This window comes from Pleurodeles waltl, chromosome 8 (genome assembly GCF_031143425.1).
Source record: "Pleurodeles waltl isolate 20211129_DDA chromosome 8, aPleWal1.hap1.20221129, whole genome shotgun sequence".
NCBI lineage: Eukaryota > Metazoa > Chordata > Amphibia > Caudata > Salamandridae > Pleurodeles > Pleurodeles waltl.
Window position 1 is genome coordinate 1,541,791,884 of NC_090447.1, and position 15,458 is coordinate 1,541,807,341.

Consider the following 15,458-nt stretch of genomic DNA (forward strand, 5'->3'; position numbering starts at 1 on the left):
GGCTTCTGATGCACTGGTGTGGCGGGGGTGGGGTCTTTTCTTTAGGGAGCCATAACCTGGCAGAACAATCTAGAGTATTTTTAAATGATCTTAAATGTTTAACATTAGTGAATTATTATTCTTTTAATGAATTTTGCTCTGCAATCTTTTATATGTGTAAATTTGCTTAGTAGGACATCAGGGGATATACATATTGGCTTAATGAATCTTGTTTTTATGTGATGTGTTGTTTATTTATTTATATGGTTGATAATTTTCATACCAAATGAAGCATTTAGCGTTTTGATGATAATGATACCCTACCTAACTGTAACGTCAATTTAAACTTTTATTTTCAGTGAATGTACATATATAGTTAGCATACTTTGGCATGAGTAATCAATAATAATGGTGGCAGGTGGTGAAAGGGAGCACAATATATAGAAATATCTTATGTTTCAATATATAGATAAGTCAAAATAAAGTAGGTGGCAATTGAAGAGAATTAATCGGATTCTTAGATTTGTTGATGTTTCAGCCTCTCAGAGTCAGGGATTTAACAAGGTCTTCATCGTGATGGAAAACTCTTTGAAACACTGCCACCTTCAGGTCACACACAGAAAAGAGCACATAAAAATAGCCTATTTAAGCCTACCAGAACACATGCTTAATTTGTGCCAGGGGTTTTTCGGTGTTCAGCACCAGCACTTAATTGCTATCACCGGCACTTATGTCAGCTGCCACATGATGGTGCTGTTTGTGTTATTTAGAGATGAGCAGAACAACAGTTATTTATTAATTCGATCTACAATAAAACTGGTGATAATCAACCTGATTGCAAGGTGGAGTCACTTCTTAATGACAGAGAACCTGTAATAAGTCATTGAATATCCAGGTAATGCATGTAGTGTGAAGATAATGGTGGAGTGTAATCCATCCGTGTGTGTGTGTAATTTATGCAACAACATTCACTAGTTCGTATTGTCTGAATAGCCTGTATGTTTCCATGTACCCAATCGCCACTTGTGTTATTTTGATATACTTACGACACATGTGGATAAGGTCCCTTTTGTAAATGGATGGCTTGTGCACTCAGATTACCTGTGCATGAGTGAATATGTGGGCTGTACACATTACCCTGGGGTTTAATCATCTTGAGACAGAAGTAGTGATGGGAGGAACAGAACTCACCTGTCACTTCTAGGCACTTTTACATAGACACTCATTGTCCTTCGACAAATCCAGACTCGAGAAATTCATCGAATGTGAAAACAAGGTCCATGGGTTCCTTGAGCCCCACTTAAGGTCTGAGGTGCAGAGGAGAACCCCTCTTTTCTGGACCTTAAGTTATGCTCCAGTGGTTTGTGTCAGATCTCTGAGTTTTGCCCCTCAAGTGAACCCACCGTGACTTGTTCTCGCCTCTTGCATTTTCAGAGGAGGCTTCAGGCCTTCAGTCTTCACCCTCATCACTTCTCTATGAAGGATGCTTTCTTGTTGGAGCTGCCAAGGTTCCCGCAACCCAACAAGACCTGTCCCTGTTGTCTCCCATCCTCTTCTCAAGAGGGAGGAGACAGTCACTAGGTCAAGGGTGGGAGAGTTTCATTGCAAGGAACTGATTAGTGCAGTGTCACTGGTGTCCAGCACCGAAACCGTCTGTCCTCGCTTTCCAGGACCTATGGAAGGCCAACCTTGCATTTAGGCCATAGTGAGTGTAACGTCTAGGATCACAGCTGTCCACCATTGAAATATTGTGTCCTCTGTACCCAGGACCTGTGGAAGGCCAACCTTGCATTTAGGGTGTAGTGAATGAAGCATGTAGTGTCACAGGTGTGCAGCACTGAAACCTTGTGTTCTCTCTTCCCAGGACCAGTGGAAGGTCAACCTTGCATTTGTCGTTGAGAACCGATGTGAAGATGAAGTTCTGACCCAGGCCTTTTCACTAGCAGTGAAAGTCCCTCAGCGGAAGCTCTTCAGCGTGGTCTCCTGGCAAGATACGCTCCTGCAGGTAGGTGTTGCCCATGCGTGGGCGCTGTGCGCACACAGAAAGAGTCAGGTTTCTCGGGTGCTGCTGGTACGCACATGTGAGGGAAGAGGCGGACTGCGGTGTGCGTGCATGCAGAAAGAGGCAGGCTACTGCTTGCGGGCGGAAAGAGGCGGGCTGCGTTGAGTGAGCGCAGGCAGAAAGAGGCGGGCTGCTGCTGCACGCATGCAGAAAGAGGCGGGATGCTGCTGCGCGCATGCAGAAAGAGGCTGGATGCTGCTGCGCGCATGCAGAAAGAAGCGGGATGCTGCACACACGCAGAAAGAAGTGGGCGGCTGCACGCGGAAAGAGGTGGGCTTTGTGGTTGCTGCACGGAGAAAGAGGCGGGCTGCGTCAGTGCTATATATGCATGGAAAGAGGCGGGCTTTATGGGTGCTGTGCATGCGTGGAAAGAGGCGGGCTGCATCAGTGCTATCCATACTTGGAAATAGGCAGGCTTCCTGGGGTGACCTAGTGGTGAAACCTCCTCTAAAGGGACACTTGAGTACACATCACTCGAGGCTAGTCTGTGACATATTTTACGGTTGTATTTCTATGTTACAAATGCTGACACTTATCTTTAAGTACTTCATAAATATTTGTCACACATCTGTATCTTTTGACCTGCTGGTAACATGTTTCAGTCAACACCCAAAATATCAGTTTAAACAGTCAAATGCAACATCATTTTCACAAAATGTAATTTCAAGCTTCCTTCTTGTAATGAGCAGTGTTAATAGGTACATGTATTTATAATGTTTTCCAAAGTTGTGAGTAAAAATATAAACGACATCCTAGACCTGCAGCCGGTCTCAAGCAGAACATCCTGTGGCTTCTCTGACGCTTTGTGGCATGAACTATAGTGAACAGATGACTTTCAACCTCACAGTGCTTAGAAGTGGCTTCTAAGGATCGTACTGTCCTTTGCAGCTGCTATAGAAAGCGCCACGAGTGGTGAAGAGGTGGAGGGTGGGTTGAATAAAGTGCTCTTAAAGTGCCACCATGACATAAGAAGCTACCCACAGACTGGGGTCACCAATGTTCATCCAAGGCCTGTGCTGCCATGGATTCACCCCCCAGGGACCTTGCACCCTCGAGACCCCTGGTGGAAATCCCCCATGTTTGTTCTTTCACAGTAGGATTCTAGGCCCTGTTGGTTTAGGGTACACCATGCCATAGCTGAGGAGGGTAACAGCCCCATCACCTGAGTTTTGGGCAACAGATAATTGGTGGTAAAATAATTATAGTGAGGGGAGAAGGCCTTTTACCTGTCCCCCTCCCCGGCAGAGGGACCTACTGAATCATTTCTGTTAGTAGCCCCGCTTACCTTACTTGAAATACCCTCTTTTTGCAGCCTCGAAAGCCAGTCAGCTTTCTATACAATACTCCACAGAGCCAATCCTTGCTCAAGATTTGATAACTTTAATGTCAATCTGAGGTGCCTTGCTTATATTTTTGTTAGGTGGAGGTGGGTGGTGTGGCAACACAAGATGATCTGCGCATGGATTACCTTCTTTAGAATCATCTCACGGCATTTCTAACTTGCTGATGAACATCTGCGAGGGGCTATCGCAGTGAGAGTCCCCTGAGCCCGAGGTCCTGTAAGTGAAACTCTGACAGACTGCAGGCTAAACCTTCCACAGCAGAGTCAGCGAAGACAAGTGTAGAGCTACCTTCCCTTTCATGGGATGATCCGGTCACCTTCTAGGTGACCTTATTTTGAACCGCGAGAACCTCTCCAGGCGGGACACCAGCCACAGCCCAGAGAGAAGGTCCTGCTCATGTGGGACTATGCGTGATGGCCCAGGCTCACTCACGATATGAAGCTTCTGGGCACTTAAGGACAGTACACGAAGAAGGGTTGATGTACTGTGAGTCCAAGAATGCTCAGCACCAGGCAGACGGTGATAGTCACCAGCGTTGCAAAAACCGTCTGCTGCACTATGTTTGGGTCCTTGAGTGGACATCAAGGAATCCAGAAGGCCAAGGAGAAGACTTGAACATATCAAAGATACCAATACTGGAGAACTACAGTGTTAGAAATGGGGTTCGTGGGTGGCGAGGGTATGCACCTAAGCCAGGCACAGCCCACCACTCTAGTCAGGGCGAGTAAGTTACACACCAAAGACAACCTGTGCTCACCCCCTGGTAGCTTGGCACAGAGCAGTCAGGTTCATCCCCAGAAAACATGTGTAAAGTGTTTGCGCAACACACTCTCACAGACACACACACCATTGACACAATAAAATACACCACAAGAGAGACTCAACACATGATTATATAACAAATATAAAGTATACTATACATAAATCATAGACCAATACAACATAAACTAGTAAATACTTGGCCCACTAGGCAATTGTCAGACATCACAGCGCATGCACTAAAGTCGGTTCATAGGCTGCCAACCTCATGGCATGCAGCAGAAATCCTCCGCATATGACGCCATCACTTGGGTCACATTTACTATCTTGAAGATAACATATGCCAGTGGGTATTTGGGACATTAAATGTGGGAGTTCGGTCAGGAGTATAACACATACATTTGCCAAATATCACCAGTACTTCAGAAATCACACAGTCACACCAGCAGCATCAGCCCCAATAAGCCCACTGGGGCACAGAAACGCCTGTGCCCCTATTAACAGGATTACAGTAATTTTCCAGTTAGCCTGGTGGAAAGAAGTATTGATGAGAACCCATAGGCCACAGAAGTCTCTGCGCATCTACTATATATAATTTTCTGGTGCGGGTTTCTGCACCCGCAAAAGCATTGTCGCAAACTCACCCCACCAGGAGAAAACCGAGGGGGATAGGTTCTACCAGGTGAACCCCGCCTCTCCCCGTCCTGCCCGCGTACAGGATCACCCTTGATCACAGTGGGTGGTGGAGTCCTGTTGTCGGGTGCCGGCCTCCGCCCACACCCGGGACGGTGAGTGTGAGGGGCGCCCAACCCTCGGGGGCGGTCATGAGGCTCCCATAGTCACATTAGCGAGAGTCCTGATGATGGGTATTACAGCGGGGCCTGAGAGCATGGCCTGCAGTGAGAAGCCCTCCTACATCCCGCACTCAGAGGAGATGCTCACAGCGCTCTGCTCTCTCAGGTGCCTCGGTACAGGGGACTCCTGGCTGTCATGTCAGCGTGGGGGAAGAGCCACTCCTGGAGGGTTTCCTTTGGTGGTTGGGCGCTCCAGCCGGTCTCCTGATGGAAGCGCTTTACCCACACTAGTGAAGAACACGGACGTGCGTCCATACAGCGCTCAAAAAGCGCTAATGTTACCAGGCGACCGGAAACCAACATGCTCCTCAGGTGCTATGAGAGTACCACACTTTTAGTCCCTAGGGCAAAGCACTGGGGCATCAAGAGGACCAGGGAGCCACAAAACCACAGCAGCCCCACGCTGGCCCCTGGGAGAGCCTTAGAGCTGTGAGTGGACATCAGGCCAGCACATAAACAAGTAATGGCAGCTCCTCCCGACACCACCCTCAGTACCTTGCAGAACCTAAATCAGAGGCAGCTGGCAGCAGGGTGATCAAGCAGAAAACCAATTCAGGGAGTCCTTCATGCCACCCCAGAGACAGCGGGCAGCAGGGCAACCACACGAGCGGTCCAGATGAGTCATTGAGTGCAGCAGTCTCTCTGACAGAGAATTGGCCCCAGGTCCGAAAGTGCTCTAAAAATAAAGGGGTCAGACCCCCTGTATTTATACCCTGGTGCCCTGCGTCTAGAAGGTGGGAGAAGTTCCCAGCAAGGTCCGACCTGTTCCAGGAGTTCCCTCCTCCCCAACTCTGGCTCCAGACACAAGTGGGGGGTTAAACGGGCCCTGTGTGTGAGGGCAGGACACAGCCTATTCAAGGTTTAAGTGCACCCGCTCCCTCCCTCCCAGCCCAGGAAGACCATCAGTGTGTAGATGAATGCAGATATAACCCTGTCACAGCTAACCCTCCTGATGGACGGCTGCCTGGAGAGTAGGCACCAAAGTGGAGCTGACACCCTGCCGAGACGTGGAGTGGAGTCAGGCTGCAAAGTACCAAAGCTATAAGCACAAGGAAATGCCCGCTTTCTAAAAGTGGCATATCTAAAATAAAAATGTAAAACCAGAAACTACCACATATATAAGGGAATTCCAAATGCAAACCTATGAGAGTCAACGCCCTACTGAAGAAACCTACGGCTGACCCAAGCGACCTGAAGAACTTCCGCCCCATCTCGCTCCTCCCCTTCCCTGCCAAAGTCATAGAGAAGACCGTCAACAAGCAGCTTACCAACTTCCTTGAAGACAACAACCTTCCCGACCCCTCACAATCCGGATTCCGAGCCAACCACAGCACTGAAACCGCCCTCATCTCAGTCACAGACGACATCAGAACCCTGATGGACAACGGTGAAACAGTCGCCCTCATCCTCCTCGACCTCTCGGCTGCCTTCGACACCGTCTGTCACCGCACCCTAATAACCCGCCTCCGCTCCACCGGGATCCAAGGCCAGGCCCTGGTCTGGATCGCCTCCTTCCTCTCCAACCGCTCTCAAAGAGTCTACCTCCCACCTTTTCGCTCAGACCCCACCGAGATCATCTGCGGCGTACCTCAAGGCTCCTCGCTCAGCCCGACACTCTTCAATGTCTACATGAACCCCCTCGCCGACATCGTACGCAAGCACAGCATCATCATCACCTCCTACGCCGACGACACTCAACTTATACTCTCCCTCACCAAGGACCCCACCAGCGCAAAGACCAACCTGCAAGATGGTATGAAGGACGTCGCAGATTGGATGAGACTCAGCCGTCTGAAACTGAACTCAGACAAAACGGAAGTCCTCATCCTCAGCAACACCCCGACCGCCTGGGACGACTCCTGGTGGCCCACGGCCCTTGGCACCGCACCGACCCCCTCAGACCACGCTCGCAACCTCGGCTTCATCTTGGACCCTCTCCTCACCATGACCAAACAAGTCAACGCCGTGTCCTCCTCCTGCTTCCTCACCCGCCGCATGCTCCGTAAGATCTTCCGCTGGATCCCCGCCGACACCAGAAAGACCGTGATCCACGCCCTCGTCACTAGCCGCCTGGACTACGGCAACACCCTTTATGCTGGGACCACCGCAAAACTCCAGAAACGTCTGCAACAAATTCAAAACGCCTCCGCCCGCCTCATCCTCGACATACCCCGCAACAGCCACATCTCCGCCCACCTGAGACACCTGCACTGGCTTCCCGTCAGCAAAAGGATCACCTTCCGACTTCTCACCCATGCACACAAAGCCCTCCACAACAAGGGACCAGAATACCTCAACTACCGCCTCAGCTTCTAAGGCCCCACCCGTCTTCTCCGCTTCACCAGCCTCGCTCTCGCCGCCGTCCCCCGCATCCGCCGCTCCACAGCGGGTGGGAGGTCCTTCTCCTACCTGGTGGCCAAGACTTGAAACACCCTCCCCACCATCCTCAGGACCACCCAGGACCACTCCATATTCCGGAGACTCCTCAAGACCTGGCTCTTCGAGCAGCAGTAACCCCTTCCCCCTAGCGCCTTGAGACCCGCACGGGTGAGTAGCGCGCTTTATAAATGTTAATGATTTGATTTGATTTGAGAGGAGAGGAGCAGCACTCACAGCAGTGGCAAATGAAACAGGCTGTTTGTCACTGCTAGGACATGTGACACATACAGATATATCCCCTACCTTTTACACACACAGCACCCTGCCCATAGGGCTATTTAGGGGTGATGTAGGTGTAGTAAAAAGGGGGTTCAGGCCTTGGCGAGTGGTTTGACTCACCAAATCAGTGTGGCAGTAAACTGCGCACGCAGGCCCTACTGTGGCAGGCCTGAGATGTCTTTGAAAAGCTACTTCTGTGGGTGACACAATCTGCGCTGCAGGCCCACTAGTAGCATTCAGTTTACAGGTCCTGGGTACACGGTATACCACTCTACAAGGGACTTACAGGTACATTAAATAAGCCAAATGAGTGTGAGCCAATTATACCAAGCTTTAAGGGAGAGAGCACACGCACTTTACCACTAATTTGCAGGGTTAATGTGCCCAGAGCCCTAAAGCCAACAAAAAGAGGGTCAGAAAAATAGGAGGAGAAAGGCAAAAAGTTTGATGATGACCCTGCAGAAAGAGCCATTTCCAACATACAGTTACAGGTAAGTAACTCATTTTCTTCTCATGCCCTGGAGTTGCTGTGGAAGAGAAGAGATTTGATGGTCATGCTGGACATATCCCACAAACCCGTGGAAGGCACCAACTCTGGGAGATGATCATTGCAACTAAGTAGGCATCTCGTAGTTCCTTGTTTTCCTATACGTAACGCATTGCTATACATGGCTACACGAGGAGATGGTCTGAGGGTTAACCGCAAGACGTCCGAGGAGCCCTGGCTGCATTGCCAGCAGTCGAGACAGCATCCATTGTCACAGCGGGCGTTTCTCTCTATAGATGACTTCTGATGGGGGGAAACCTTGTCCATAAGGCTACTTGCAAAGGAAGGAACAGTACAAAGAGCTCAAGACTTCACTCAGTTCTGTCTTATTCTCAGTTCTGCTCTTTACTTTCTTCACAGGTTAATGAGCTTGGGAATCCCAAAACCAAGAAGCCCAAAGAGGTGCCCCTGTACTATGAGGTAAGGCCCAGTCTTGTTCCTCATCTCTGGCCACTGATTCTGGTCTCTTAGTGTGGCTCCCTGCTGTTTGCCTCTTTCTCTTCAGTGTTTCTCCACCCTTTATGATGTGACTGCAGCATCTCTAGTCCTTCTTTGTTTAGTTCAATGTTTGGTAGTCTCCCTTCCTCACTTCTTTCATTCTCACTGGTTGTCTTTACTGTTTCTATTCACTGTGAGCTGTGACGTCAGCATCCTTACCTCCCTGTGAGCTGTGGTGTCCGCATCCTTACCTCCCTGTGAGCTGTGGTGTCAGCATCCTTACCTCCCCGTGAGCTGTGACGTCAGCATCCTTACCTCCCTGTGAGTTCTAGCGTCAGCATCCTTACCTCCCTGTGAGCTGTGGCGTCAGCATCCTTACCTGCCTGTGAGCTGTGGCATCAGCATCCTTTCCTCCCTGTGAGCTGTGGTGTCCACATCCTTACCTCACGGCAAGCTGTGGTGTCAGCATCGTTACCTCCATGCGAGCTGTGGCGTCACCATCCTTACCTCCCTGTGAGCTGTGGTGTCAGCATCCTTACCTCCCTGTGAGCTGTGGTGTCAGCATCATTACCTCCCTGCGAGCTGTGGCGTCAGCATCCTTACCTCCCTGTGAGCTGTGGCGTCAGCATCCTTACCTCCCTGTGAGCTGTCAGCATCCTTACCTCCATGTGAGCTGTGGCATCAGCATCCTTACCTCCCTGTGAGCTGTGGCGTCAGCATCCTTACCTCCCTGTGAGCTGTCAGCATCCTTACCTCCATGTGAGCTGTGGCGTCAGCATCCTTACCTCCCTGTGAGCTGTGGCTTCAGTATCCTTACCTCCCTGTGAGCTGTGGCGTCAGCATCCTTATCTCCCTCTGAGCTGTGGCGTCCGCATACTTAGCTCCCTGTGAGCTGTGGCGTCAGCATCCTTATCTCCCTGTGAGCTGTGGCGTCAGCATCCTTACCTCCCTGTGAGCTGTGGCGTCGGCATACTTATCTCCCTGTGAGCTGTGAGTCAGCATCCTTACCTCCCTGTGAGCTGTGGTGTCAGCATCCTTACCTCCCTGTGAGCTGTGGTGTCAGCATCCTTACCTCCCCTGTGAGCTGTGGCGTCAGCATCCTTACCTCCCCTGTGAGCTGTGGCGTCAGCATCCTTACCTCCCTGTGAGCTGTGGCATCAGCATCCTTACCTCCCCTGTGAGCTGTGGCGTCAGCATCCTTACCTCTCCTGTGAGCTGTGGCGTCAGCATCCTTACCTCCCTGTGAGCTGTGGCGTTAGCATCCTTATCTCCCTGTGAGCTGTGGCGTCAGCATCCTTACCTCCCTCTGAGCTGTGGTGAGCTGTGCTGTCAGCATCCTTTCGTCGCCTCTTTCTCTTCACTGTTTCTCTTCAATGTTTCTATTCACGTTGATGTACAGTGGCCCTGTCCTTTCCTTGTCTTCTTCTCTTAAGTTTTTATCCTCACTGTTTCGCTTCGCTGTTTCTATTCACGTTGATTTACTCTGGCAGCCTCCTTTCCTTGTCTCATTTCCTTATCCGTTCCTCTTTACTTTTTGTCTTCACTGTGTCTTTTCGTCTTTACAGTTTCCTTTCGTCTTCACAGTTTCTATTTGCTATGATGGCAGCTGCTTCCCTTGCCTCTTTTAATCCACTGTTTCTCTTCACTGTTGATCGTCACTCTATGGCAATCTCTCTGGCTAACATTCCAATCCATTGGGAAGAGTCCATCAGGGTTGGGCTGGAACAGAAAATGGCCCTTGGCACCAAAACAAAAGTGTTAATTAGATAGCTAAAAGAAAGTGGCCCATGCTCGAAAACTGAGCCAGTTTTGAACTTATAAATACACTCTATATAGTGTTTTCCAACTTATCAAAGACTGCATGGATTTATGCTTGCTTGTTTGTTTTAATATCAGGGAAATCAACAGTAAAAACAGTTCCAGCAGACTATAAACAGGCCCACAAATAGCAAAAAAACAGACCCACACACTGACCTGTCAGACCAGCCCATCTGGCTATGCTTGGTTGCCCTGTAGGCCAGTTCGAACCTGCAGTCCATCCAAATATGCCACATGAGATGCCCTCCAGAAGGGACCACAAACAATTCCATGCCAGTTCCAGGCCTCTTAAGCCTGGCCTTGAGGTATAGCTGGAATCCCGTAGAACAGTAAGCTTGGGAGTCATGTCTGGACATTGTAGGAGGCTGGCCTGGTTTGCAGTGGGTACCAAAGGTACTTACACCTTACACCAGGTCCAGTTATCTCTTATTAGTGAAATGTAGTCAGTGTCTAGAAGCCAGGCTCTCTAGGGGGAGTGTGGGTGAACAGCCGATGCCTAACTAGGAGATATGCAAAGCTCATGCAATACCACTGTAGTCACACAGTACTCACACACATATGAAAGAAAATACTCAGTGGTACAAAAATAAAGGTACTTTATTTTGGTGACACAAATGCCAAAAATACCATAGAGACTATACTCCCCTTAGGAGGTAAGTAATACACAAAATATATACACTAGTATGTAGAAACAGCTGTAAAAATAGTTAGGAAACAGTGGAAAATAGTGAAAATCACAATAGTTAGAAATGGGCCTGGGGGAACACAAACCACAAACTAAACTGGAATGCGAAAGTCGGTTTCCCACCTAGGCAAGTGTAGTGTGTAGAGGGGCGTTGGGAGTATTCGAAAACACCAAAGGTAAGTAATAGAACCCACCCCAGAGCCCAGGAAAGCAGGAGTAAATCACAGTAACTTTCCTAGAACACACAAGAACACGAGAAAGAAGATTATGCACGAACCAGAAGAGACTGCAAGACACCAACAATTAATTCCTGGACCTGAAGACCTATGGAAGAAGGAGACCGAGTCCAAGAAGCACTGAAGAGTCCAGGGAGAACAGGAGCCCCTGCTAACCCGGATGAAGGTGCAAAAGAAGAACCACCGTTGAAGAACAACAGTCAGTACTGCACCCAAGAAGACGGATGTGGGTTCCTGGTTGGTGCAGATGATGCCCCACGCCGGATGGATGTTTGCAGTCTGGTTTGCGTCGCTGGATTCTGCCAACAAGCCTTGGCACATGCAAAGCTTGCGGTTAGCGGAAAATGGCGCTGCCCGGGACCAGGGGGGACCTGGTGGCCTCTACCCAGCAAGGAGAGACAGAAGGGGCTCTCAGCAACTCAGAGAGCCCTCAGAAGAACAGGCAGCGCACACAGGAGTCCCACAGCACAGGGACAAATCAGGTGCAAAAGGAGTCCCATGCAGCACGACACAAAGGGATCCCATGCCGCCAGAGAACCACTCGGAAAGCTGAGCATCTCAGGAAGCAGTGCTGGGGGCCGGAGCTCCACGGTGCACGAAGAACTTTGTGGAAGTATGCCAACAAGCCCTGGCAGCTGCAGAACACGCGCTGCACAGGAGTACTGTCTTGCGTGGGGAGGCAAGCTCTTACCTCCACCAAAGTTGGACAGTAGGATGTCAAGACCATTGGGGCCACTTCAGTCCACCACCCGTGATGCTGGATCCACGCAACTCGTCAGGAGAGGGACTGGGTGTCCCTAAACAAGTGTAGACTGGATTATACAAGGAGGGCACAATCTGTGCCCTTCAAAGCATTTCCAGAGGCTTGGGGAGGCTACCCCTACCAAGCCTGTAGCACCTGTTTCCAAAGGGAGAGGGTGTAACAATCCTCTCCCTAAGGAAATCCTCTTTTCTGCCTTCCTGGGCTTGAGCTTCTCAAGCAACAGGAGGGCAGAAACCTGTCTGAGAGGTGGAAGCAGCTGGGGCTGCCTGGAAACCCTCAGAAGGCTGGAATGGCAGTACTGGGGGTCCTCTAAGGAGCCCCCAGAGTGCATGGAATCATACAACAAATGCTTACAAAAGCATTGGGGTATGATTCCAACATGTATGATACCAAACATGTCTATGTTCCAAGTTACCATTATGTTGCTGGACATAGGTAGTGACCTATGTCCAGTACACACGTAAAAAGACGTTCCCGCACTCACGAAGTCCGGGACTATGGTCATGAAGGTCGTGGGGGCACCTCTGCCAGTGTAGGGGTCCCCTCACACACAGGTACTCTGCACCCCGCCCTCAGGGCTGGAGGGCCTGCTATAGGGGTGATGTATAAGTAACCTGGTGCAGTGTAAATGGCAGTGAAAGAGTGCATGCACCCTTTCACGCAGGCTGCAATGGCAGTCTTGTAGAAGCCTTTGCATGGGATCCCTATGGGTGGAAAAAGAAATGCTGCAGCCCATAGGGATCCCCTGGAACCCCAATGCCCTAGGTACCATATACTTGAGACTTATAAGGGGGCACCAGTATGGCAATTGTGGGTGAAATACTGGATTACCCGTATCCTACAACCATAATTTAGCAGAGAGCATAACTAATGGGGTCCTGATTAGCAGGATCCCAGTAGACCCAGTCAGACACACTGACAAGTAGGCCAAAAGTGGGGGTAACCATGCTAGAAAGAGGCCACTTTCCTACTGACATACACTGTGGCATTTAGGACTTTACATCAAACAGCCAAAAGATGATGGACGGAATGCTGAACATTGTCAAACATTCACCCCCAGTCACAGATCTGGGTTTAATTCATCGGTTTTCTACCCACTACGCCACCCCAGTTTGGACCCAGCCATATGCAAATCAGTCTGGAACCTGCTCCCTATGTGAACAGTCCAGCCTGAATGGCCAGGGCAGATCCTTCTGGTATCCTGGGACCAGTTTCGGGATATCACGTCTTATCAACCAGGCTAGCTTGAATCTAGTGGCACAGTGAGCACAGGACCAACATGTGGCCAGACCCTTCCCACTTAGGACAACTGTAGCAACGCCCTACCAAGAATGTGGTCCACCCGCCGCATTTACTTGCAGTTGGACCTCAGGGTTGATCATGGCGGAGCCTGCTCCGTCTCTGCCGTGATTGATCCCCTCTCACTGTCCTGGGAAGTAACGGCCGCCGGAGAGATGGCTACGGGTCCGCTTGCCCAAGTTAGATAGGAGGACATGGAGACATTTTTTACTGTTCGTTTGGGAGCAGTAAACAATTATAATGCTCCCCCCCACCATGGGAGAAGCCTCCCATGGTGAGGGAAGCATTAAGTTTTTCTTTTAAAAGAAGAAAATCCTCTTTCACAATGTTCTTTATGGAAAGTAAAAAGAATACAGTTTGCTACAGGGCTGCATCCTTCTGAAGCAGCCGTGTAGCAAACACTAAAATACCTTGATAGGAACTGCTGTGACTGCGGTTCCTGCGAATGCCTTCTTAAATGACACCTGCTTAGAGGTCATGTATAAATTAGAGGGGCGGCCTCTCTGCCATAGGGGCCGAGTAATTTACCTGCGGCTGACACGCGGCCGTCCGCCTAAATTTAAGTCAGCCCTTTAATCCTGATTAGAATTTTATCTCAGCTCCGCTTCAGAAGAAAAGGATGGGTCACACCCGGGACAGTGAACTCCTAAACAAAGCGCATAGAAACCAGGAGGGAAGTGCTGTGATATCCATAATGAATCAATCTGAGTTCAGGGAACTGTGGCACTATCACAGTCAGTCTGCCAGCTGGTACCGGCGATGACACCATAATGTGGGAACGACACAATTGCAGGGCTCCACGCGACTCCGTCTGACGTCCGTTCCTTTTTTTCCATGCCTTCGACGCTAACGGTTTTCTCCTAGCTCTCGCTACTGTTGAAGGTGTTCCATCTTGTTTCTGATTACAATTTTGTTTCTGGTTACAATGTCTCCTCCTAGTACAGTGCTCTTCAAACTTTTTTATGCCGTGCCCCCCCCAGTTGAAAAATAAAAATCATTGGGCCCCCCTCGGAATTTTATACAATTATTTTAGAAAGATGGCAATGTTTAAATAGGGCTAAACCTATTTGAACATTGCAGTTAAGTACTGTTACCTTTTTAAAACTGTATTAACATGCTTCTGCTTAAAACAAAGGCATGTTATCTGTATAATATTTCTTTTGGCCAGAGTTTGGCGCCCCCCTGGGATCACTTGAGGCCCCCCAAGTGAGGCCCGCCCCCCAGTTTGAAGACCTCTGCCCTAGTAAGTCAGGGTTTAAGCCTTGTCGAGAGTGCGGGGGTCGCATGTCATTAAAGTAATCTAATTCCGATGTAGCAGTTTGCATTGTAAAATACGTGCTGTGCTTGAAGGGGTTACGTTTTGTTTCTGCAAAGACTCAGATTCATGGATGAGAAAATCTGCTACTCATTTTGTTTCACCTGGCTGGTGTGGGGTTAGAGTGTAGACCGGGCTTCTCCAATGAGTATCTCGTGAGCTACTGATAGCCCTTCTGCTACTTGTCAATAGTAAATCTCATGTGTGCAGCCCAACCTATCAGAATCTTTTGCTAGGTTGAATTAATTAATGTATGCCACAATTGTGTACTCAAGAAAAAATGTGTGTAATTCCAGAACTCATAAGCTGATGTTTGACGACAAATGGCTGGATTTCCAAAACCTAATTAAAATTGAGTTTTCATGATAAACGTGGCCTCACTGGAGTATCTGTCCTTCAGCAATACCTGGTCTGGGGTTACCAGTAACCACTACATGCTCTGCCTGCCATGAAGCTACCAGAAGAGTGTCTGTCCTTCACCAGTATATGCGTCCAGGCTGATACACTGATTGCCCCTGAGTGGTCCACAGAGACCTTACCTCACTACCTGTGGCCACCTTCACTGTGGGTCCTGCTCTGCTGCTGCTGGTAACCGCTAAATGTCCTGCATGCTCTGGGGCTACCAGTAACCAGTATATATCTCATCTAGGTGGCCCCAGAAGAGTGTCTGCCCTTCACCGGTACATATCCCTGGGCTGATCA

General features: G+C 49.5%; 1 protein-coding gene across 5 annotated transcripts in view; it reads left to right on the forward strand.

Annotated features, from left to right (window-relative positions):
- Positions 1–15,458, forward strand: part of SPAG17 (sperm associated antigen 17) — a 720,739-nt gene that overhangs the window by 119,296 nt on the left and 585,985 nt on the right. For all 5 annotated transcript variants that reach the window (XM_069203004.1, XM_069203006.1, XM_069203008.1 and 2 more), the window contains exons 2-3: positions 1,844–1,984; positions 8,563–8,622. In XM_069203004.1, coding sequence (XP_069059105.1) covers positions 1,844–1,984; positions 8,563–8,622 — 201 coding nt within the window. The remainder of the gene's footprint in view (positions 1–1,843; positions 1,985–8,562; positions 8,623–15,458) is intronic.